At 44.5% G+C, this 22395-nt stretch overlaps 2 protein-coding genes across 3 annotated transcripts; one reads left to right on the forward strand and one right to left on the reverse strand.

Moving 5' to 3' along the window:
* The first annotated feature begins 965 nt into the window (after positions 1-965).
* jph2 (junctophilin 2) lies at positions 966-22106 on the forward strand. Of its 2 annotated transcripts, none has more exons than XM_079360026.1 (6): positions 966-1804; positions 5392-6205; positions 12836-12954; positions 14503-15407; positions 15563-15664; positions 21701-22106. In XM_079360026.1, exons 1-5 carry the CDS (start codon positions 1426-1428, stop codon positions 15641-15643), a joined length of 2298 nt encoding a protein of 765 aa, XP_079216152.1. In that variant the 5' UTR covers positions 966-1425; the 3' UTR covers positions 15644-15664; positions 21701-22106. The 2 variants fall into 2 exon arrangements, with proteins under 2 accessions (XP_079216152.1, XP_079216151.1); XM_079360025.1 differs by lacking the exon at positions 21701-22106 and adding an exon at positions 16131-17726 and having other exon boundaries at positions 967-1804.
* On the reverse strand, positions 18609-21140 carry LOC306834000 (tubulin alpha-1C chain-like). Its single transcript, XM_079359712.1, has 4 exons — positions 21023-21140; positions 19982-20204; positions 19745-19893; positions 18609-19654 (listed from the first exon to the last, which is right to left on the reverse strand). The coding sequence occupies exons 1-4, from the start codon at positions 21023-21025 to the stop codon at positions 18677-18679; spliced, it is 1353 nt and encodes a 450-aa protein (XP_079215838.1). The 5' UTR covers positions 21026-21140; the 3' UTR covers positions 18609-18676.
* Positions 22107-22395: the final 289 nt, after the last annotated feature.

A 22395-nucleotide genomic window follows, 5' to 3' on the forward strand; every position in this document is an offset into this window, starting at 1 on the left:
GTGAAACATTTTTTACTGGAGCTCATATTTCTCATGAATGTATATAAAACACCATCTATTTCACACACAAACTGTAATCTCCCAGTTTGTTTAAACCAGTGTTATTGAGTCTATCATCTTTATAAAATACTCTGCTTATCATAATGCTAATTAAACTTCATTACACAGCTGTGGACAGCTAGGCTCAATGTAAGACCACTAAAAACCTCTAGTTTTATCACACAACACAAAGGTAAAGCTGATTTATCCAAAACCTCCTGACAACACTTGTGCTGTTGTGTTTTTAAGATTGTTAAAATGATGATTTAGCTCTTATTTAGTTAAAGATAATGTCTTCCACAGCTGCTCATTGCTATGCAAAAGTTTTAGCAGATATGGTTTCCAGAGGGACTTTAAATATATTTGATGCAGTAACTCATAATCGCCAGCAGAGGGCGTCACGATAATGACGAAGTCCCGTACAGAAGCAGCCCTGCTTGTTCATTTAATGGTCGCAGTTTAAATTTAAAAAAAAAAAAAGTGATTGAGTGGGTGTATTCTGTATCTTCTTGTTGTTTAATTGTTCCTTTTAATAATCTGAAGCATTGACACAAAGGCTGTCATTTAAAGACATATTGATCCTGATCCCATTTAACTTAATGAGAGCATCAATGGGACATTACAGAGATTTATCTTCTGGTCAGACATTTCTTCCACAGAGTTTAATGGTCTATTAGAGAATAAAGATGTTGACACTGTAAGCCATGTGGAAAGCAGAGTCCTGAATGGCATGTTCTCTTCAGACTCATGGCTCCTTGCAGTCAGGCAGCAGCAGCAGCAGGGTAAGGATTGGGTTGTATTTTTGGAAGGGTGTGTGTGTGTGTGTGTGTGTGTGTGTGTGTGTGTGTGTGTGTGTGTGTGTGTGTGTGTGTGTGTGTGTGTGTGTGTGTGTGTGTGTGTGTGGATTGGTCGCCTTGTTAGGTCTGCGAAAATATTTCCACCAGCAGCGACCGTCAGGAGATAGCTGGGTGGCAGGGACAGGGGGAGAGGGGCTTTTCTCTGAGGCCACCTGGAACAAAAGCCATGTACGATCCCTGGCTTCTCAAGAAGAAAATACAGAAATAATTCAAATTCAAAAGTACCTTAAATGCAAATTTGGAGCACACTACCGTTCATTTGGGAGGATTTATGAGTGGAATCGACGAATCGAAGACAAGATAAAGTTTTTGTAAAGTTGGCAGTGCGCTCCGGAGCTTCATGGACACGCTGAGAAACCCCCCAAACCAACTCCAAAAGAAGAAATCCCAACAAGTTCAGCACCAAGGATATCTCTAATCAGTTTTGATGTCAGGTGAAGGTGAAGTCAGTCTGACGGAGAGTTTATCTTTAGCTGGGTAAAAACAGCTTTTACTTTCCGATCGGTGCGTAATTGCGCAGCGTTGAGGCATGAGTGGAGGTCGCTTTGAGTTTGACGATGGTGGAGCTTACTGCGGAGGATGGGAGGGGGGTAAAGCCCACGGCCATGGCATCTGCACCGGACCCAAAGGCCAGGGCGAGTTCTCCGGCTCCTGGAACTACGGCTTCGAGGTGGTGGGGGTCTACACCTGGCCCAGCGGGAACACCTACGAGGGGTACTGGTCGCAGGGGAAGCGTCACGGTCTGGGACTAGAGACCAAAGGACACTGGATTTACAGAGGGGAATGGACTCACGGCTTCAAAGGGAGGTACGGGGTCCGGATCAGTGTTGGCAGTGGAGCAAAGTATGAAGGCACGTGGAATAATGGTCTTCAGGATGGATACGGAACAGAAACTTATGCTGATGGAGGTGAGCGTTTCAAAGTGAGACTTTTTTTTGTACTTTTCATTGTGGAGCTGCGAAAAAGCACCAAAGTCTGGAAATGCTGTGAGTTATTTCCGTCTGAGTTGCAGTGAGGTAAAAGTTACCTTTAACTTATTCTTACAGTAATTCTGAGACTAGATGGTCTCTGCTGTGTTCCTTCTCTGAAACTCTGGATCCAGTTTCTAAACCTCCACCAGCAGTGGAAACAAGTATGTGGGTCCTTTAAAGCAATGGTTGCTGAACTGCAGTTTAAAAGTACTGAATTACAATGAAGTCATTCTTCTCCACTCCTACAAATAAAAATATACAGAATTGTTGTAAATATGACAGTGGGATAACTAAACTGGTTTAGGGAAAGCTAATTGAAGCCTTTTTAGATGCTTGGCTTGGATCTATAGCAATGACTCCACATCTTATTTTTAGAAGTTAAAACAATCTCAAGTACTGAAATAATGATTACATTTACATTACCATAAAGTCTGTCTCTGTCGCTCTGGATTAACTTCCTGACAAAACACCATAGAAGAAGAACTCGGACCCTAAAATCCTCAGAAATAAATCAACTCAACACTCTGAGACCAAAGTTTGAAAACAAAAGCAAATGTGGATGACTTACATCTGTGAATTTGATGTCTTTGGATTCTAATAATCGGTGCAGTAGTGTTGAGTATTTGTGTCTTTGCTGTTTGGATGGCTGATCTAAAAATACATTTAAAAAAACGTGGTTGTGAAGAAAGTCTATATAGGAGAGATCTTGTGGAGTCAAAGTTACAGAATGTGTCCCTAAAAAGATGAAGAGTGTAAATATCGATCATATCTATATCTATATCATCATAATGAGTTTACTCTGAACATGTCTGGAGTTATTCTTCTCCTCTCAAATGTCACTGTGTATAAAAAAGTGCAGCTCTGCAGATGGTGGAGAAAGTGTTCAGATCCTTGACTTTAAAAAAAAAAAAGAAAAAGAAAGAGACTGCAGTTTAAAAAAATCCTTCACTAAGATGAATAGATCTGTTTTTGTAAAAGTCACACGTTCATTATTCTCAGCAGCGAGTTGAACATCGAGGGCAAAAGTTGTAATTCAACAGAAGTTGAACTATTGTATGATTGTAAACATTACTTAAGGGTTATGTCCAAGTCAAGGTGAAGCTAATTGAAACGTTCTAATTTGCCATTGGGCATTTTTTACCTGTAATAATTTTTATAATAATAATGAAAAAAGAAAAAAAAGAGAAATTCCTTATATTGCATTTAACTACTTATTTCATCTGTTTCCTGAATGAAAAGTATCATCAGAAATAAAGATCATTTGTTGCCGCGTCAATTCAGTTGATGGAAGATTTTTAAAAGCAACTTTTAAAAACGGACCAGAAGACGTCGACGTTGTAGAAGAAACTGCAACAAGGCTGCTAAATAACAGGAAACTCAAACTTACAACAGCTCAACAGTCTGTAGGGAATCAGAGGGTTGTAGGTTCAAGTCCTCGTGCGGACAAAATATAGAAGTTAGAAGCTGTAGACTTCTTGAGAACTGCTGAGGTCCCTTTGAGCAAGGCACTCCTAACAGCTCTGGTGTGAACAGTGTGTAGCAGCCATTAAAGCATGTCCACAGGTCCTGCTTGTTGCATGTGTGTCGTATGTATGCACGAAGCATGTCTCTATGTGACACAGCCATTTACTACATTTACTTCAATCCTAGCAGGTGACATGGAGACAAACTCAGTGAGACGGGGAAACAAAGCAGAACAGGGTCGTGGACGTCTGCGTAAGCAGAAGAGAAAAAAAGCTCGCTGCTGCTGTCACTCAAAGCCCGTTTGAAACCAAAGACCCCCGCAGTCTTTCCAGTTTGTTTAACTGCACCAAGCTGGAGGAAGAAAAACACATTTAGATAAGCAAAAAGTGTGAACAGTTTTATACGAAAGAGACAAAATAGTCCCTCTTGATCTTTCTGTTTCAAAAAAACTCAATATTATGAAAGCCTACTAATTAAAAGCACTCTAAGTTTCTATTCAAATGTGTTGTGTATTGTGTATATTTTCTAAATTATAAACACTTATTGTATGCAAAACCTCCAAGGAGCTCCCTTGTTATGTTAAGGATTAGTCTGCCTGTGCAATACGCTGCATCAGTATTAAAAATGCTTCTTCTTTTTCAAACTTTGCATGGATTAAAATTGGACTTTCAGCTAAAAAAAAACTCAGATTATTCTTTGGAGTAAAAACCACAATACCCCTTCCACTTGCAGCGGACTCGCATAAAGTGTAGCGTCACAGTTTGTATCTAATAGTGTTTAAAATGACACATAAAGTAAAGTTTTTGATCCTGAAATATTCTCACGAGGCCTCTGGTGTTAAAATATCGTCACTGCGCTCGTCTGTTTGACTGTGTCGAGGAAATATGATTAGTTGGACAAACACAATCGATTGCCGTGGTTTCCCTCTTTAACAGCTGACTCATCAGCCAAGTGGAAGTTGCAGGGTAGATCGCACCAGATGTCGAGATGTAATAATAGCTCATGTCCTACTGGCCTCCCGGCCTGAGGCCTCGCTAGCTGTCAATACAGTCCAATGACTCCAAACCTCAAAAAGTTCTGTTCATGGAGGGAACGTTTTTTACAGTAAATAAATCAGGAATACAAGTTCAGGTGGTTTTTATTTTCAATGAAGTACATTGGATCGAAGTTAGCTTTGAGTATGTACACCCATGCTAGTGCTAGCTCAGTGCTAAATGCTCAAATCAGTACTCCAACACGCTCAAAATTACGATGCTATCGTGCTAATTTTGAGCAGCTGTAATGTCAACCCAACTTTAGCTTTCTAACCCTATATTAACATTCTAGCATTTTCTAATTTGCATGAATACAAAGTGAAGCAAAGGCTAAAAATGATGTCATCAGTTTTGTGAGTATAACGTTTCATGAATCAAAGTACCTGGAAAATATTTTTAGCTGAGGATTTCTGCTTTTTTTGGAATTATTAGCAATCAAAAAACAATGAATGGTCAGGGGAGAAAATGCCTTTTTTTTCCTTTTTTTTTTTTTTTAAGCACCGATCTCTGACGTAGCCAACGTTTGAATATGTTTCAGGAGAAGTGAATTCAGCCCCTTTCCCTCCAACAGAAGCGAAGGAATGCTAACAGAAGCAGCTATCTAACAGTCGTGTTGTCATACTTTAACTTCTCTTTAGATTGGTACTCTCTCGTCTTCTTGTAGAGAGGAGATGGAAAAACCACGTTTGATTCCCAAACATCTCTTGGACTTGCAAAGACGGAGCACATTATCATTAAATCAGCTCTCTTGGAGCTTCCTGCCCTGAGAGTCCCAAATGGACTACATGGGAATATGGTGGTTGTGGGACTATGAATGTTTGCAAGCAAAAGTTTGGCCAATCAGTCAGAAGATTAGTCGGTTTCATTCTTCTGCTGGAGCTCGACAAAAGAAGCAGAATGTCATTAAATCATGAGGATTGGTTCTCAGGCCGTGGTGAATGTTTGCACCAAAGAGAGACTGATATGACCAGTCTTAGCAACAAGCTAAGACAAGATAATTAATGCTTGTTTTTTTGGTGTTTCCAGGAACTTTCCAGGGTCAGTTCACTGGTGGGATGCGGCACGGGTATGGCGTCCGTCAGAGCGTCCCTTATGGCATGGCAGCAGTCGTCCGCTCCCCTCTTCGCACGTCCTTGACTTCCCTTCGCAGTGAGCACAGTAACGGCACCGTTCTGCAGCAAGATATCCCCGTCATCACCACCACCAATGCCTCCGGCGAGGAGACACCCATCTCCACACCCACCCAGCTGGGACCGTCCCGCGGAGGCTTCGCCCTCACGCTGCAGGTGGATCCAGAGGCTGTGAAACCAAAGAAGAAAGGCCTGTTTCGCCGAGGCTCGCTGCTCGGTAAACTAAGAAAGTCTGAATCGAGTACGTCACTGTCCAGCCAGAAGAGCAAGCTCAGCTTCCTGAGGACGGAATCAGCTCTCAGCTCCAACGCCAGCGACACCAACTCCACCATCAGCATGGACGAGAGCCTGGCCGGAGCCGAGGACTTCCCCCCAGTCGAGGCCGATATTGACGCCACCACCACTGAGGTTTACATGGGCGAGTGGAAGAACGACAAACGCTCAGGATACGGAATAAGCGAGAGGTCCAGCGGGCTGAAGTACGAAGGCGAGTGGCTGAACAACCAGAGGCACGGCTACGGCTGCACCACCTTCGCAGAGGGCGGCAAGGAGGAGGGCAAGTACCTGAACAACATGCTGGTGAAGGCCGTGAAGAAGAGGGTGATCCAGCTGAAGGGAACCAAGATCAAGCAGAAGGTGGAGCGTGCAGTGGAGGGCGCTCAGAGAGCTGCAGCCATCGCCAAGCAGAAGGGAGAGATCGCCGCTTCCAGGTCAGTTCATCAGAAAGTTAAAGTCAAAACTTCTTTATTTTCTTTCCAAGCATGAAGATGAGTATTTGTGAGAGGAACTGTTGCTAAACGCTGTGGATGCTGTGTGCTGCGTGTAAAGCTTTAACAAGCTACTGAAACAATAAAAGAGAGACTTCATTATGTCACGGCCTCTGACTCCCTCAGTGGCTGCTGGTCTCAATTATCATCCCTATAGAAGCACAAGCAGGAAGCCATTATGTCACGCAGAATTACAGATAACAAATAACGAGTGAAGAGGCGGAAGCGGCGCTCTCGTTAAAACCAAACACTCAGCTCCAAATTGGTTCTCCGTACATGATCGAAAAGAAGCCGTTAGGACTCGAGTGTTGTGATTTTGAGTTTCGCTGTCTCGCACCGTTTGAACAGAAACGCCGTGCGAAAGGATTTTTCCCTCCTCTGATTCTCTGGACCGGTTTTTAATATTCTGTTTGACTTTCACCACTCTGAAAACTTCTTTCAAACACCAGAGGTTTGAACTTTTGTTTTACAACCAGTCAGAGTCAAGAACTGTAAAAAAACGATTTAGCTTGGCGTGTTTTTTTAAGTTATTTTTTATTAGAGTTAGCTTAGCTGTTTCCTCTTTGTGTTTTTATGCTAAGCTAAGCTTCCCATTGGCTTTCTGTAGCTTCATGGTAAACTTCAAGTTCATTAAACATCCTGACGGTCCAGTTCACTGAGCGTCGTCTCCTTGAAGACGACCTTTGTTTGTTATGTTTTCTCACCTACCTGGAGTGTGTCTGTGACCGTACAAGGCGCTGGTGTGTTTTTGTCTCCGGTCGTCTTCAGGACCTGAAACAAGCTGAGTGTTTACAGCAGAGAGACTCCGTCTGACGGACTGCAGACCCCCTGTCCCAGCAGCTCCAAATCTAAATATTGTTCTCAGAGGATAAGCAGGATATATGAATAATGTGCCGCTGTTTGTTGTGTCAGTGCTTTAAGTTCACCCACAGTAAATCCAAAAGTCTGAGTGTGTTTCTCACTTAGCGTTCGTTCATTTCTCTCCAATGCACCTGAAGATTTCTCCCGTCACGGGCGGTCGTACCCATGATCGGGAACCACCGGAGTAATCGCCATGGTGATAAAGAAATAATGAAGTAAAGAGGATCTAAACAACAACAAGCCTCGTTTTCTGACACTTAAATGCAAACAAATAATAATCCAGATGTTATTTCTCGATGCAGGAAACACGACTTTTACCTTCCACACTTTAAAAAGGTTGATTTCATTCGACTGTTTATATTTGAAGGGGAAGTTGTGGCGGAGGATTCTCGGTGTTTCTTTGCTACAGATAACGTTTGTAACCAACTGCAGCCACTCTTTGAGTGTTGAAATTTAAAATCTGTGATTATATAAGCAGCGGAGACATGACACATCTGTTCCTGGCATCCTCACTCTGTGATCTTTCAGCAGTGAAGTCGACGGTTAAAAATACTCCTGCACAACCTGTGTGCACCGTACGGGACGCCCAGCAGGCCTCCCCTCCTCAGGTCCAGGCCGCCGAGCGCTCGCCGTGCGTTCAGGACGCTCTGTGTGTGGACATCAGGAGAAGGACCTGTGTGGCAGGACGGGGTGTAAATGACGCACACAAGGGGGGCCCTGTGGTCACAGAGGAGCCCTGACTAAATATGGACAGGCACACTCTTGCTGTATCACAATCACAGGGGAATGCAACAGCTGATTACCCCCCCCCCCTCCCCCCAGACTCCTCTGCCCCTCTCAGACACAAACAGCCTGATTTCTTACGTTGACTCACAGTGCTGCTTTGTGTTTCTGCACATTTATTTCAGACTCACAGTTGTCCCTCATTAGCGTCCTGTGAAATTATACGGCTCTGCAGGGTGCGAGAACCCCTTCAGGGTCCTCTTACCGTCGGCCTCCTCAACTGGTTGATGCTTTTTTTTTCTCTTTTTTTTTTACGTCTACATAATAATGCTGTCAAACATTTGAAGCGTGAAAAGGGCAGAAGCTTTTAAAATAAACTGCACATCGTCGGCCATATTTGTTCCTGTGCAAGAAAGACTCTAACGGGGATGTTTCAGTTCCAAAACCTCGACGACAGAGTTAACTCAATCTTTGCTGCTCAGGACTTCGACGGACTTTGTTGCCAAACAGCTTCATGATAGTTTGAGTTTAACACGTATTTTATCCAAGTTTAAAATGTTGGTATTTTACACACCATTCCTCATAATAAAGATGTGTGCAGACGTGTGTAGCTGCTGTAATGTGTCGTGGAGCTCTTTCATAGTCGGGTGTTGTTTTCTTCTCGTCTCTGGTGATGGAAGAAGAAGTTTCAGAAATTTCTGTTTTGTTTTAAATTTTTGGTGCTGTAAGTTTATTGTCTGCTCAAATATTTCTCACTTTTTTATCCATCAGCTGATCAAATACTAAACTAAGCTTAAAAATCAGCCTTCTGGTTTTTAATTAAAGTCTGGAGCTGATTTAACCAGGAAGTTGATCTACCTTCTTTGGCAACCTGTTTAAAGACAAATTAAAACAAAGGGAAGATTAAGCACACAAAGCCAGCTCAAATTTTTACTTTTTTTTCATTTTTTATAGTGAGACATCTTGGGGGTGTCTTTGCCTTTCTTCAGATTGGACAGTGGATGTAGTCAGAGTAGGAAAGAGAGCGGGGAATGACGTGTTGGAAAAGGAGCATCAGGTCGGACTTGAACCCGGGAGGACTTGAATCCTGCCGGGAGGACTTGAATCCTGCCGGGAGGACTTGAATCCTGCAGGGAGGACTTCAGTCTCTGAGCATCGGGCGGGACCTTCCCCTCGCTGTCCCACCTGCACTGCAGACATTGCATTTAGTTAAATGGTCATTTCCCTTTGATCTAGACTCAGGTTGTTTCAGTCAGCCTCGCTGTGATTTATCTCCACTCACAGTTCAGGCTCACAGATCTGGGTCCTTCTGGCGTCAGCAGCGGTGTCAAATGGTTCCACGGATATAAATATGACACAGCTCATAAGAAAGTGCCTGGGTATAAAGGGTCGGTGTATATGCATGTACCACACCTAGCTTTAGTTGTGCAGCTTGGATTACACACTGTACTGCTGAGAGGAGCGTTTTGTGCTCGTGAATGATCAGCTAAACACAGAGCACTTCTTACTTCAGCTTCTTCTCTAGTTTTATTTTATATTTAATGTGAAAAAAAAAAAGAATCAAAAACGAGCCAAACAGCGGAGCAGTATTAAAGAGGTATTGCAACTATTTCTCATGTCACCTCAGAGCAATGTGGCAATAATGAGGCTGCAATTAGCCCTTAATGTACGTGTGCTTTGGCGGGGTTATTTAATTAAACTGTGAAACATTTAGTCGTCTTTTCATAGCAGCTAAATCCCTCTTTCAATCACAGACACTCTCAGTTAACACTTTAAAAAGATCCCGTCGCACGTTTCACTGACTGACAGAATATGTTTTGCCATCAGCAGCCTGCGGGGCAACAACCGGTGCAGAAAGACTCTCTCACATTGTCTCTGTGCTCGTATTTAAGGCGCAGATTATTCTGGGATGTTGAGAACAGTTTCTCTTCACAGCTGGCGTCTCATCACGACGGGCCCTGGACGCAGGAAGGGTATTTAGGTCGCAGTGTCAGATGTCATGTTTGGTTGCAGAGAGAAGAGCTGCACTTTGCAGGAACACTCAGGGCTTCTCCTTTTTGTTCTGATGCAGCGGAGGAGGAGGAGGAGGCTTTATGACACGAGACAGACTTTTCACTGTGTTTACAGTATCTCATAACTCTCCGTCTGCAGCCATGGAAAACATCCAAAAACATCAGCAGGAGTGCTGAACTGACGTATCTTCTATTTCTCTGCGAATTTTAAAAATTTACGAGGCAGAAATAGTTTACACACTTTTTTTTATTTTTTATTTAAGTACCAAATGTCTCAGTGAGGCGGATACAGTATCGTACTTCTAATAAACTTCATTAAATCTGCCTGCAGGACTTTTACATAGAACAGCATCATGTCTGGTAAAACGTCACGTGGTCTTTGTTTAGGTTCTCAGTCGTAAATTCAAAGCTTCGTCCGACTGGCTGAAGATGTTGAAGAAGTTTCAGCTGTCGATGTGTCGTCACATGTGGTGATGAATTCCGTTAAATGTGAACTGGAGAGGGCGCTGGTGGCCTAGTGGTTAGTGTGCCTCATGGTAAATGGTAAATGGACTTGAGCTTGTATAGCGCTTTTCTAGTCTTCCAATTACTCAAAGCGCTTTTACACCGCAGATCACACCTACCCATTCACACCCATTCCCACTGATAGCTGGTTATATGCCCATCTAGTAACTAATTCCATTCACGCCACATTCATACGCCCCAGACGCAGCAGGGGGAGCAATTTGGGGTTAAGGGTCAAGGACACATCGTACATGTTGCTCGCAGGAGCTGGGGATTGAGGGACGACGACTCTACCAACTGAGCCACAGCCGCCCACAATGATGTACGGAGGCTATAGTCCTCTCTCTCTCTCTCTCTCTCGCTCTCTCTCTTCTCTCTCCTCTCTTCTCTCTCTCTCTCTCTCTCCCTCCACTCTTCTGTCTCTATCCACTGTCCTGTCTCTGATTAAAGACATAAAAGGCTCAAAAATAAATCTTGAAAAAAAAATGTCATTTTCAACTTTTTTTTTTTTTGACCCAGAAGGCCGATTGGTTTGGCGACAAGACAGTGAAAATTCAAAATGACAAACACACTGTAGCTTACATGGTGAAAATGCAAAATGCACTGAGTACAGCAGCTTTCATCAAACGGGTCTGACTGTGTTCACTCACAACTAGCCTTTTATTAGCCGGCCAATTTTAGAAGACCCAGCTACAGTGGAGGATTTATAATTACAGTGTTGGCTCTCTGTGAGTGACATACGATGGTAAATTACACACAGACACGTAGATGTCTGTGGCTGTTTATTAAAACAACGAAATGTAGCTTTAAAATGCTGTGTTGACAGAGAAAGCTCGATGCTAAGTGTCAGCTGTTCTTATTATAACTGTGTGTGTGTGTGACGTGTGAGTTCAGCTCGCTGTAGGTGTGGGATGTATCTATGGAGATCGGGCTGGAGGTGCTGATAGTGTGTGGACAGGTGGAGCTCATCCATCTCGAGCAGAGATCCTCAGGAGGCTCTGATTGTTCCAGCGGGAAGCAGCTTCCCCCTCGGAGTCTTCTTTAAGAGGACCCGGATGCTATTTTCAGCTCGAGCTAAAGTTACAGTATGTCAAGTATCCACAGAGTAATCACAATCAGTGATTCTCACAGTTCACTGCATTAGCGTTGAACTCTGAGCGCATCGATGACGAGCAGTTAGCCCAGATTAAAACATCACTGCAGCTATAAGATCTCATTGACCATGACCCCCCCGACCCCCCTCAGAGGACGTATCCCAGTCCGCCGTATTGTGCAGGTACGTGTGCACAAACAAGGGATGTGACTCTGATGAACTTGACTGTGTCTTCAACCTTTCAAAATTACAGATTGAACTGAACCTTGATGGTCGGCTGTATCATCCATCACCCCGACTGACCCCAAGCCGGTAGCATCGTAGAGATGAACGCTGGTCGGAGGGGCCACCTGTTAATGGGGGGGCCAACAGACTCTAGTATGGCCCCTGATTGTATTCGCCTTATGTTGCATTATGTGTCCTTAACTCTCCTCAAGCTGTGTGTCACCTCTCTCCGGTTACCTCTCTCACTCGAGCGGTCACAAAGAAGTATGTTGCCGTGATGTCGCGCTGATAACCCAAGAGGGCGATATCTCATCGTCTTAGTGAAGGCTGAAAAGAACCCTTTATTTCTGTCCTGTTCCAGCAAGCGAGGAAAGGACACCTCCTCTGTTCATAGCTAATAATACTAATATGAGCGGCAGCCTCGGCCTCGGTGATGGAGAACCGTAAACGCGCCCTGTGCTGCCGTATTCTGGGCCAGTGTTAAACACTTACGTGGGTTGATATTTATACGTTATGTGAGATTAGAAAGCTCAAGCTCAGGGTCAAAGTGCATAAAAACCAAACATCGTACAGACGTTACAGCTCACTCTTCATCCACTCACAGCCTTCACTATGTGGTTTTTTCCTGTTTTTTTTTATTGACCAGCAAATCCTCATATTAACATTCTCTTCTTTATGTAAATGTATGAATTGGTTCATAAAATGTTCTCTCACCTTTTCAGATCCATTACAAACATCTTTTTTTTAATGCATATTTTTTACTAGCTCTTTAATTGATGCATATTTTTTACTAGCTCTTTAATTGATGCATATTTTTTTTACTAGCTCTTGATTATTGTTTTTGATGCATATTTTTTTACAAGTATTTTTATCTTTTTTTTTGCACTGATTTTTTTCTGCTATCCTGCTTTGCTGCTGTAACACTAGATTTCTCCGCCTGCGAGATGAATAAAGGATTATCTGATCTGATCTTATCAAACTTTCCAAACTTTCCTTTTCCTTTTTCCCTCATAAAGACGCTGCAATTTGAGTTACTACAAATAGTGATTTTTTTTCCCCTGTGTTTATGCTTCTTTACAAGTGTTGTCTATTTATCCGTTGTGCATCGAGTGACCAGAAAGCTTCTACAAACACGTCTGCTTCTGTTTCCTGCAGGACGACTCATTCGAAGGCCAAGTCAGACGCCGCTGTGCAGGCGGCTCAGGCGGCCAACGGGGAGTCCAGCATCGCACGACTGGTCGCCAAGGAACTCTCCCCTTCCTTCTACCAGCCAGGTCAGTGAACGTGTCATCTGAGGGGAAGAATATAAACAGAACATGCAAAGCCTCTTCAACTTTAGGACTATTTATGGCTTTAAAGAAGGTCAAAACTGAATGTTATAGATGTTCAATTAACTACAGAAGGCTGATATTCACTATTTTCCCAAATGCCTTGAATGCACCACGACATGCAAACCTAAGAAGACACTCTCCCTTTAAATTAACATTTTTAACATCATCAACACTGACAGTGCACACGTCGATATTTTGAGGCTAACTACTGAACTTTTCATATCTTCAGGAACAAACCCACCTCTAGATTTCAGAATATAATGTAAGTTTAAAGTGTGCTCTGGTTCGTGCCTCCACCTTGGTCTCACAGGCTCTGAGCAGGCTGAGGCCCAGAGGGTGCTCACATTTGAATGTCTAAAAAAAGGAACATCTTACTGGGTCGAGGGGATCATATCAGTTTCATTGCGAGAGTGTCGATCACACACACACACACACACACACACTCAGAAGCTCTCGAGCCACGCAGGAGCCCTTTCTCTTTATTTCCCCGTCAGCGGAGAGGAGATGAAAGGACTCAGACGCACACAGACTGATATCCAGTTTGTCTCTGACTAACCGAACAAATGGACGAGGCCTGGCGCACAACCTGCTATGCATTCTTCCACGAACGAAAGATCTCTCACTCAAGGACACAACGGCACACACACACACACACACACACATGGCGTGTCAGAGTGTGCACCATCTGGTGTTTCAGAGGGGAAACACACGTTAGTGACCAATATGTGGAAACACTGTCGATTCTGTATTTTCTAACTTTCTTTAAATCTCATAAATCGAGACGAACTGGGAACGAGTGGAGGATTGTTTAAACTCGTTCATAAATTTATGTATCAAATGTTAATAAGATTCCCCTTTCAGAAATCAGTGCTGCTCATTGCTCTTATATACTGATTGATTGATCAGCCATATATGAGTTTTGTTTTGCACCCTGCGTAATGTTGGCTCATGCAGCGCTAACAGCACAAAAGTAATCGGACACTTTCCCCATAGAGCGCGTCGAGTCTTTGTTCACCTCTTTGCTGTGTGCACAGACACTGAATACTCCTCCGCCAATCAGCAAGAACCTAGCAACAGAGGCTCGGTGAAGAAAAGGCAGAGAGCTTGAGCAGACTCATTCCTGCACAGCCGTCGCAGGTGGCCTAGTGGTTGATGCACATGACGCAATGTGCGGACGCTATAGTCCTGGCTGTCCTGGGTTGGAATCTGACCTCTGGCTCCTCTGCTGCATGTCACTCTCCGATCTCTCTCTCTCTCTCTCTCTTCCCAAAATATCTCTAAATAAAGGCAACGATGCTGAGAGATGGGAGACAAAACAAACAAAAATCGTTCACAGGTGCTGGATTCAAAAATCAAACATACAGATCTTTTTTCAGGTCTTGTCAACATATTATTAGAGGCTCAGAGTTGCACATCTAGAAATGATCTGCAGTAATGACTGTAAAGATGCAAATATAGGTCAAATGTGATAAACGATGTGGTGTCATGCAGGTCCAGAGTACCTGAAGAAGAGAGTGATGCAGGAGGTGGAGGGCAGCGAGAACACAGACATCGTCATGCACGAGCCGCTTCTCGCTGAGGAGGAGCCCCTGCCCACGCCGCCCGAGAGCCCCTTCATGAACGAACTGGACAGCCTCATGCCCGGCTCCTCTCCGGGACGCACCCCCTCCCCCAGCCCCGGCGTCTTCAGCAAGGAAGACCCCAAACTCCTCAGTCCGGGAAGCTGGAACGAAGACAAGAGCAGTAAAGGTGGCAGTAAACCGAACAGCAAGCCGAATAGTCGCCCCGCTACTCCTGCAACCGCTGCTCCTGCTGCAGCTGCTCCTGAGGGAGGCGGGGCCCCCAGCAGCCGTGGCCCCTCCCGCACCCCGAGTCGTCAGAGCAGCAAGAACGAGCAGGGGTCTGACCTGGAGATAAAGCCGCTGCAGAAGTTTGACGCGGAGGCAAACGCTCCAGAAGTCCCTCCTCCTGCCGCCCCTGTAAGGAATAGCCTCATCGCTCCAGATGAAGAAGAAGCCCCGCCCCCTTCCTCCAGAGCGTCCTCCAAAGCTGTCACCCCCGAGCCCAGAACCAGAACCCTCGAGGTCAAACCTGAACAAGCTCCATCAGTCCAGGAGCGCGCGACGCCCGTCCCTGAGCACAAAGTGGAGTCCAGGGAGGCGAGCAGGCCGTCGAGCAAATCAGAGACGAAGCCTTTATCGAGACGACAGCCGAGCCCAGCGCCGTCCCCCAAACCTGCGCCCGTCTTCGAACCTAAAACACTACCAAAGCAAGCAGAAGCCAAAGCCGTTGTTACCAAAGCAGCACCGAAAGTGGATCCCAAAGCAGACGGCAGACTGAAGGCCGTGGTGTCGAGCCCGAGCAGCGACATGGCTGCAGAGTCTCTGGATCTGGAGGTAAGACAGGAAGTACACGCCGAGGAGTCAGAGCTCGTTATGCTAAGTCATGTTTGGTCCATGGACTCTGTTTACGTATGGATGAAATCATCTATCACCATGACAACCGTGTTTTTACATATTATTCTTTGATCTGGTTTCTCTCCTTTCCGAAGGGTCCAAACACCATCATGATCTGCATGGTCATCCTGCTCAACATCGGCCTGGCCATTCTCTTCGTGCACATCTTGTCATGAGACCGCTCCCCACCGCCTCAGGTAAGAACGTCGCCGCTCTCACGCACGCAGCCGCCGTGTTGTCGCTGAGGTCACGCTCGTGGCGGGGGAGCTCGACAGCATTTTTTTGTAACGAGTCATTTAGCTGGAAATCACATGACGAGTTAGCGTCAACATGTCAGGGACGCTGTTACACGTTTCTGTAAAAATCGACAGATTTTCACGATGTTGGCGTTCAGCGCTACGATATGAAGGCGCGCATCCTTCGCTCGTGGTAGTTCTAGCTAAACGCCGCTCTTGGACATGCACCCCCAATAACTCCCGTTTCTCTCAAGTAGAGGCTTGTTGCAGCGTTCCTGCCCAGAGTGACCTCAGAGAATACGCTCGATGTCATGTCGGAGCGTGCTGCAGAACACGGGTGTCAATAAAAAAATATCTGTGAACGTTGCACACGGCTGTAGGCGAACAAAAGGAGTGTGCATTAAAGTCCAGTGTTGTGTTGCTGCAGGTCAGCAGCAGAGCTGGAGAGAGAGAGAGAGAGAGACGGCCTGCCTCCTCCTCAGTTTGAAGCAGAGATCAAAGAGAGCGCTGAGGATGATGATGAGGAGGAGGAGGAGAAGATGAAGAAGCTTCACGCAGTCAGCTGCAGCGGCGCCTCTGAAGGGTTCGTGTTGCTGTGACTGTGTGAGGCTCCGTGAAGCTCCTCTCTTTCCAGAGGTTTGACAGACGGAAGGACGATGAACGACTGACGGATTCAGGAGCGTCCGGATGTGAAGATGGTTGTGTGTTGAAGGTCGGATGTGTGTTGAAGGTCGGATGTGATCGAGCATGTTGGAGACGTCTCTGCTCGGCTTTTGTCACAGTGTGTCACAAAGTGTGTCAACATTTAGCAGAAAAAGGGGGCTTTTTTCATTCAGAACCTTAATTTGAATTGAACAGCAAAACTCGGCAGATTTAGACGGTTCCCGTAGATGATTGTGTTTTGTCACTAAACGTGTTTGTTTGTTAAAAAAAATAAATAAATAAAAAAAAAAGTGATGGCCGGGCTGAAGGAATGTTGAAAACACGAAGAATCTCTTTAAACTTGAATGTTTGGATTTGAGCAGCAGATGTAGGGTGCTTCATTGCTTTCATTACCTGATTTGTGTGCAGCAGGAAAATAAAGTCAAGACGCTACGATGCTGTTAAGGCCGGTTTGCATCTTGTTGCTCTCCAGTCTCTTTTAAAAAAAAAAAAGACTATCACACGCTTCTTCTTTTTTTTTGTTGTTGGTCTAAACGTATCCATCAGAATGTGTATCTGAGACTGTGTTGTACTACACTGTGAAATCTTCTGTATTCACTGGGATGTGTGTGCATTTATTGTCAATCTGCTGCTTTGGTTTTGGGGAGCTGATGAACCAAAATATAAGATTAGGAGGCTTTTGAGTGTCACTGCTGACGTTCATGTTCTGTCTGTTTTAGCGTGTAGCAGAGAGCTAGCGTTAAATGAAGGCTGTTCACCTGCTTTACATTCAGAGCCAAATTCAACTTTTGTACGCATGAGGGCACTTTGTGTTTGCGTCTGTGTTTTTGTACCATTTTTGAAGAGCACGTCTTTTGAGCATTCAAAGATTTATCTGTCAACGTTTTTTTTTGTTTTTTTGTGTGTGTGTCAAGAACAGCGTCGACCCCCCAAATTAACTTATATATCTCAAAAGTCTGGTTACCTCGTGAGATTGTGAGATTGGAGAAGAAAAAAAAAGAGTGAATTGTTGATATTAACTCCATGTCTTACACTGAGAATGTGTTGGTTTAAAAAAAAAAAAAAAAAAAGGAGGAGGAGCTGAAGTTGTTTTGCCTTTTGAGTTTGTAAATGAACACTCAGATGTTGTGCATCGTTTCAGAGCAACACAAACATAAATCTGTCCAATTAATCTCCCATGATCTCATAAAGGCCGAGTTCAAAGGTCACCGCAGTGAAACAGGATTCATATAGTCATAGTTATGTTGAAGCATTTGTGTTCTGTCTCTTTATGTGCATTTAATTAAATCTATGCTCTTTGTGAAGCCAAATCTGGTTCATCTCACCACACTGAAACCGAATAAAGACTTTTACAACACTTGTGAATGTGTTCTGGTGACGTGAACTCGTCTGGCCTCTCCTGACTTTCATTTCTGAGGGTTTTTTAAAAAAAATTTTTTATTTGTGATCCTCAGAACAATCCCGTCTAGTCACAGCAGAACTATAAGTATTTTTAAACTGCACCTGTTCGCCAGCCTGAGACACCCACCATCCCTCCCCTGGGCCTATTTTAAACCCAGGCCGGAGTCAGGCCTCCGTCCTTCTGGTGCTGTTCTGCTGTGAGACGACAAGAAAGAAAATGTGCGGATTAAAAATGAGGTTCATAAAAACACGACGCTGCAGTCATTCAGCGGTTAATCGAAAGGCTATTATTATTTCAGCATTATGACGGCGCTCAAACGTCTGTGGAACAACACTGCCCCCTTGTGACTAAAGTGAGGAACTACAACTAACAGGAGTGCGTAAAGTTTAAACACTGAAGAGTTCATTTATTTTTTAACATTTAAAGTAACAAAACCCAACAATGAGCGCAAGCTGTAATGTCTACATTTTTATGATAGTCTGTTTGAAAAGTTTTTAGGATTAAATAAAAAAAAAATTCTCCATTTTATCCACGTCTAAGCTTTCAAAATAAAAATCAGACTGCAGTCAGAAATAAATGCATGTTACAGTTAACATCAGGAATTTTGTTTTACCGACACCAATAATAATCATCCATCTGTACCATGGATATAAATTACTTAAAATTAACCTTTGGGCACTTAATGTCTCTAATTTTTTTTTTTTTTTTTTTTTTAATAAACATACAGAAAACCTTAAATAAATTCCATGCACCGTTTTGAAAACAGCAATACTTACAAAATGCTGTTATTCTCATGACATCTCAGCTGGGCGACACAAAAATCATGACAAAGGATGTAGTTTGATGAACACATTTTATTTGTACAAAAGGCACAGAGCATCAGATCAGCACATTTGAATGCAATTAACTTAATACTCCTCCCCTTCATCATCGTCGTCGCCCAGACTGTCGGCTCCCACCTCCTCATAATCCTTCTCCAGAGCGGCCATGTCCTCTCTGGCCTCGGAGAACTCTCCCTCCTCCATACCCTCACCCACATACCAGTGAACAAAGGCACGCTTAGCGTACATCAGGTCAAACTTGTGGTCAAGTCGAGCCCAGGCCTCTGCAATAGCAGTGGTGTTGCTCAGCATGCACACAGCCCTCTGGACCTTGGCCAGGTCTCCACCAGGAACTACAGTGGGGGGCTGGTAGTTGATGCCAACCTTGAAACCAGTGGGGCACCAGTCCACAAACTGGATGGTGCGTTTGGTTTTGATTGCTGCAATTGCAGCGTTCACATCTTTGGGCACCACATCACCACGGTACAGAAGGCAGCAAGCCATGTACTTGCCGTGGCGAGGGTCGCATTTGACCAACTGGTTGGCTGGCTCAAAGCAGGCGTTGGTGATTTCTGACACCGTTAACTGCTCATGGTACGCCTTCTCTGCAGAGATGACGGGGGCATAGGTGGCCAGAGGGAAGTGGATACGGGGATATGGCACCAAGTTGGTCTGGAACTCTGTCAGATCAACATTGAGGGCGCCATCGAAACGAAGGGAAGCCGTGATGGAGGACACGATCTGACTGATCAACCTGTTCAGGTTGGTGTAACTGGGACGCTCGATATCGAGGTTTCTACGGCAGATATCGTAGATGGCCTCGTTGTCGACCATGAAGGCACAGTCAGAGTGCTCCAGGGTGGTGTGGGTGGTCAGGATGGCGTTGTAGGGCTCCACCACAGCGGTGGACACCTGGGGAGCTGGGTAGATGGAGAACTCCAGCTTGGACTTCTTGCCGTAATCGACGGACAAACGCTCCATCAGCAGGGAGGTGAAACCAGAACCAGTGCCACCTCCGAAGCTGTGGAAGACCAGGAAGCCCTGAAGACCGGTGCACTGGTCAGACTGAAGAGACACAGAGAGGGACAGACAGTCAGCACTTTTACTATAGAGCCATGTTATTCAATGGACCCCTCCTGACATCAAGTTACCCACCAGCTTGCGGATCCTGTCCAGCACCAGGTCGATGATCTCTTTTCCAATGGTGTAGTGTCCACGGGCGTAGTTGTTGGCAGCATCCTCCTTACCAGTGATCAGCTGCTCAGGGTGGAACAGCTGGCGGTAGGTACCACTGCGTACCTCATCTAAGGAGACAATGGAAAATATTGAATTTACATATATATCAACTTTATTTTCCTCTATTAATGTTTCGCCAGTGGAGATGACACGTACCGATGACAGTGGGCTCCAGGTCTACAAAAACAGCTCTGGGGACGTGCTTTCCAGCTCCAGTCTCACTGAAGAAGGTGTTGAAAGAATCGTCTCCTCCTCCGATGGTCTTGTCACTGGGCATCTGTCCGTCCGGCTGGATCCCATGTTCCAGGCAGTAAAGCTCCCAGCAGGCGTTGCCGATCTGGACGCCGGCCTGACCAACGTGCACGGAGATACACTCACGCTGTGGAAACAAAAATAAGATTTTTTTTTAGTGGAAGAAAAAAAAAAAAAAAAGTTTTGGACAGAGAATTCTTGGTTTTAAATTGTGGTACATATCATAACTAATAAGAGGCTGAAGGCGACTCATCACATGCTCAGGTTTGTCATGGAGCTCATGAAAGAAAAGGCTCTTTGTCAAGGACCCGGACACCAGAGCTTCATGATTAAGGTCACCTGATGACATGTTCATTTCACAGCTACCCGCTCAACAGAAACCGCCTTTCAAAAAGACAAATATCACAGGAATGTTCAAACACCGTCCCCTCAAAGAAGGCACACAGGGATGTATGGATCAAAGTTATGTGGTTCACACAAACCAAACACAGCTGCAGATAGAGATCATCATAAAAAGAGAGAAGAAGAAAAAAACAAGGCGTTGGCCCACACAGTGGAAAAAACAGAAAAGATTAAATACAACTCTTTCAGTTTGGAGGTTTTGGTTTTAAAAACAGGCCTGTCAAACAAACAGGCGGTAAAAGAGGAATGCCTCAGGCTGAGAGCACGTTGGTCTTTGCCAAGTGGGTCAATGTGCAGATTTGAAAACCGGAAACTGTACTCGACTTGAATTTAGACTTCGTTTTTTTTTTTTTTTTTACTTCCTTTTTTAAAATATAGATAAAAATAAGTCTACCTAGAATTAAAACCACCCACTGGAAACTAAGTGTGAAAAAAAATGTCAAAAAAATTAAATTAATGACGCACAGCTGAGACACTTCAGCTCTTGTATGTTTGTATAATTATCACACTGACCGGTAGGAATAAGTCTCATTTCATGCTCACCATGTTTCCTGGAGTTGTTACGTCACTGGATGTCCAGACAAAGAAAAGAAAGACACAAAGTTATCTCTCACAGCTGGGTCGTTATGAATCCTGTGTGAGAAGTAACTGACGACTTTTTTCTAGGCGGGGCTCTTTATACTTTCTTGCACAAGAGGACAAGTGCTGCGTGCTCTGATTGGCTGTCGCGGTCACACGGGTGCGTTCCCATTGGTTAAAATCAAACTGTTCCGTTTCGTAATGACGTGGAAGGGATGAGCTTTGCAGGGAAAAGTGGGGCAAACGATTGGGACCGAGTGGATGGGGCTGCCCTGTCGAAAAATGCTACCAGAGCACAAAAGAATAGCAGAAGCCCCCCCCCCCCCCCCCCCACCTCGCCCCCCCCCCCCCCCCCCCCGAAATAATCCGACCAGAACAATAACTCTACATTAAGTCATGCTCATTGTCAGAGTATTGGGATCATGCTGTGGTGCTCTATTACTCACTGTTTCCCCCTTTAGAGCTGCTAAACTTCAACCTTATGAAAACCAGTCCTTCCTGTGTACATTGATAAATCACACTGAGCTAATGCTAATACTTTGACCATCATCTCTGACACTGCAGATTTTAAATCTATCTCATTAGTTGTTGTTGCTCTATTTGTCTCTAACACCCCCCCCCCCTTTCTGTTTCTCCCTTTAGCCCACTTTCCAAGCCCACCACAGTCTCAGCTGATGGTGGTTCAACATGACTCTGCTGCTTCTGCTCCGTGTTTCTGCCTCAGGAAACGTTTCCCCCGCCTCTCTGACTTTTCAATACTGTGCTCCTCGAGGGTTAATGTTGCCTCTCATGATAAAAGATATCTTTTTCTTGAATGTTCAAGTGCAACGAAACACTGTAGACCCAGCTGACAGGAGATAAATATAGAAATATACTCAACCCTGCCAATATACAGATAAATGTTTTAAAAATACAATTCAATAAGACAATAACGTTAGAAATGTGACAGGTGCTAATATACCGATGAGTAAGGTCTTTTCTGAAGCCTCTCACGATCACATTTATTAAATTGGAGTTAAACATTTGATTGATTAACCTCGCTGGACAATACCACCCCCCGCCCCCGCCCCATTAAATAGCCCAGTGCTCCCAGTACAGAATCACTTTAAGAGACCACTACAGGCCCCCCTGCATTTGCACATCAAGAAAACAGGATGCGAAATGTGATATTCCCTTATTAAATATTTAAGGTTTTTAGAGGAAGACGAATAGCGCCATATCGGGTAATGCTTCCCGTAGACTGCACACATAATGAGTCACGAGAGAACACCTGTTACCTGATACGGTCAGGTTGAGTCATCCTGCAGGTGACGAAGATGTTTCTTTAATCTATGGCC

This window comes from Symphodus melops (genome assembly GCF_947650265.1).
Source record: "Symphodus melops genome assembly, chromosome: 13".
Classification (NCBI taxonomy): Eukaryota; Metazoa; Chordata; class Actinopteri; order Labriformes; family Labridae; genus Symphodus; species Symphodus melops.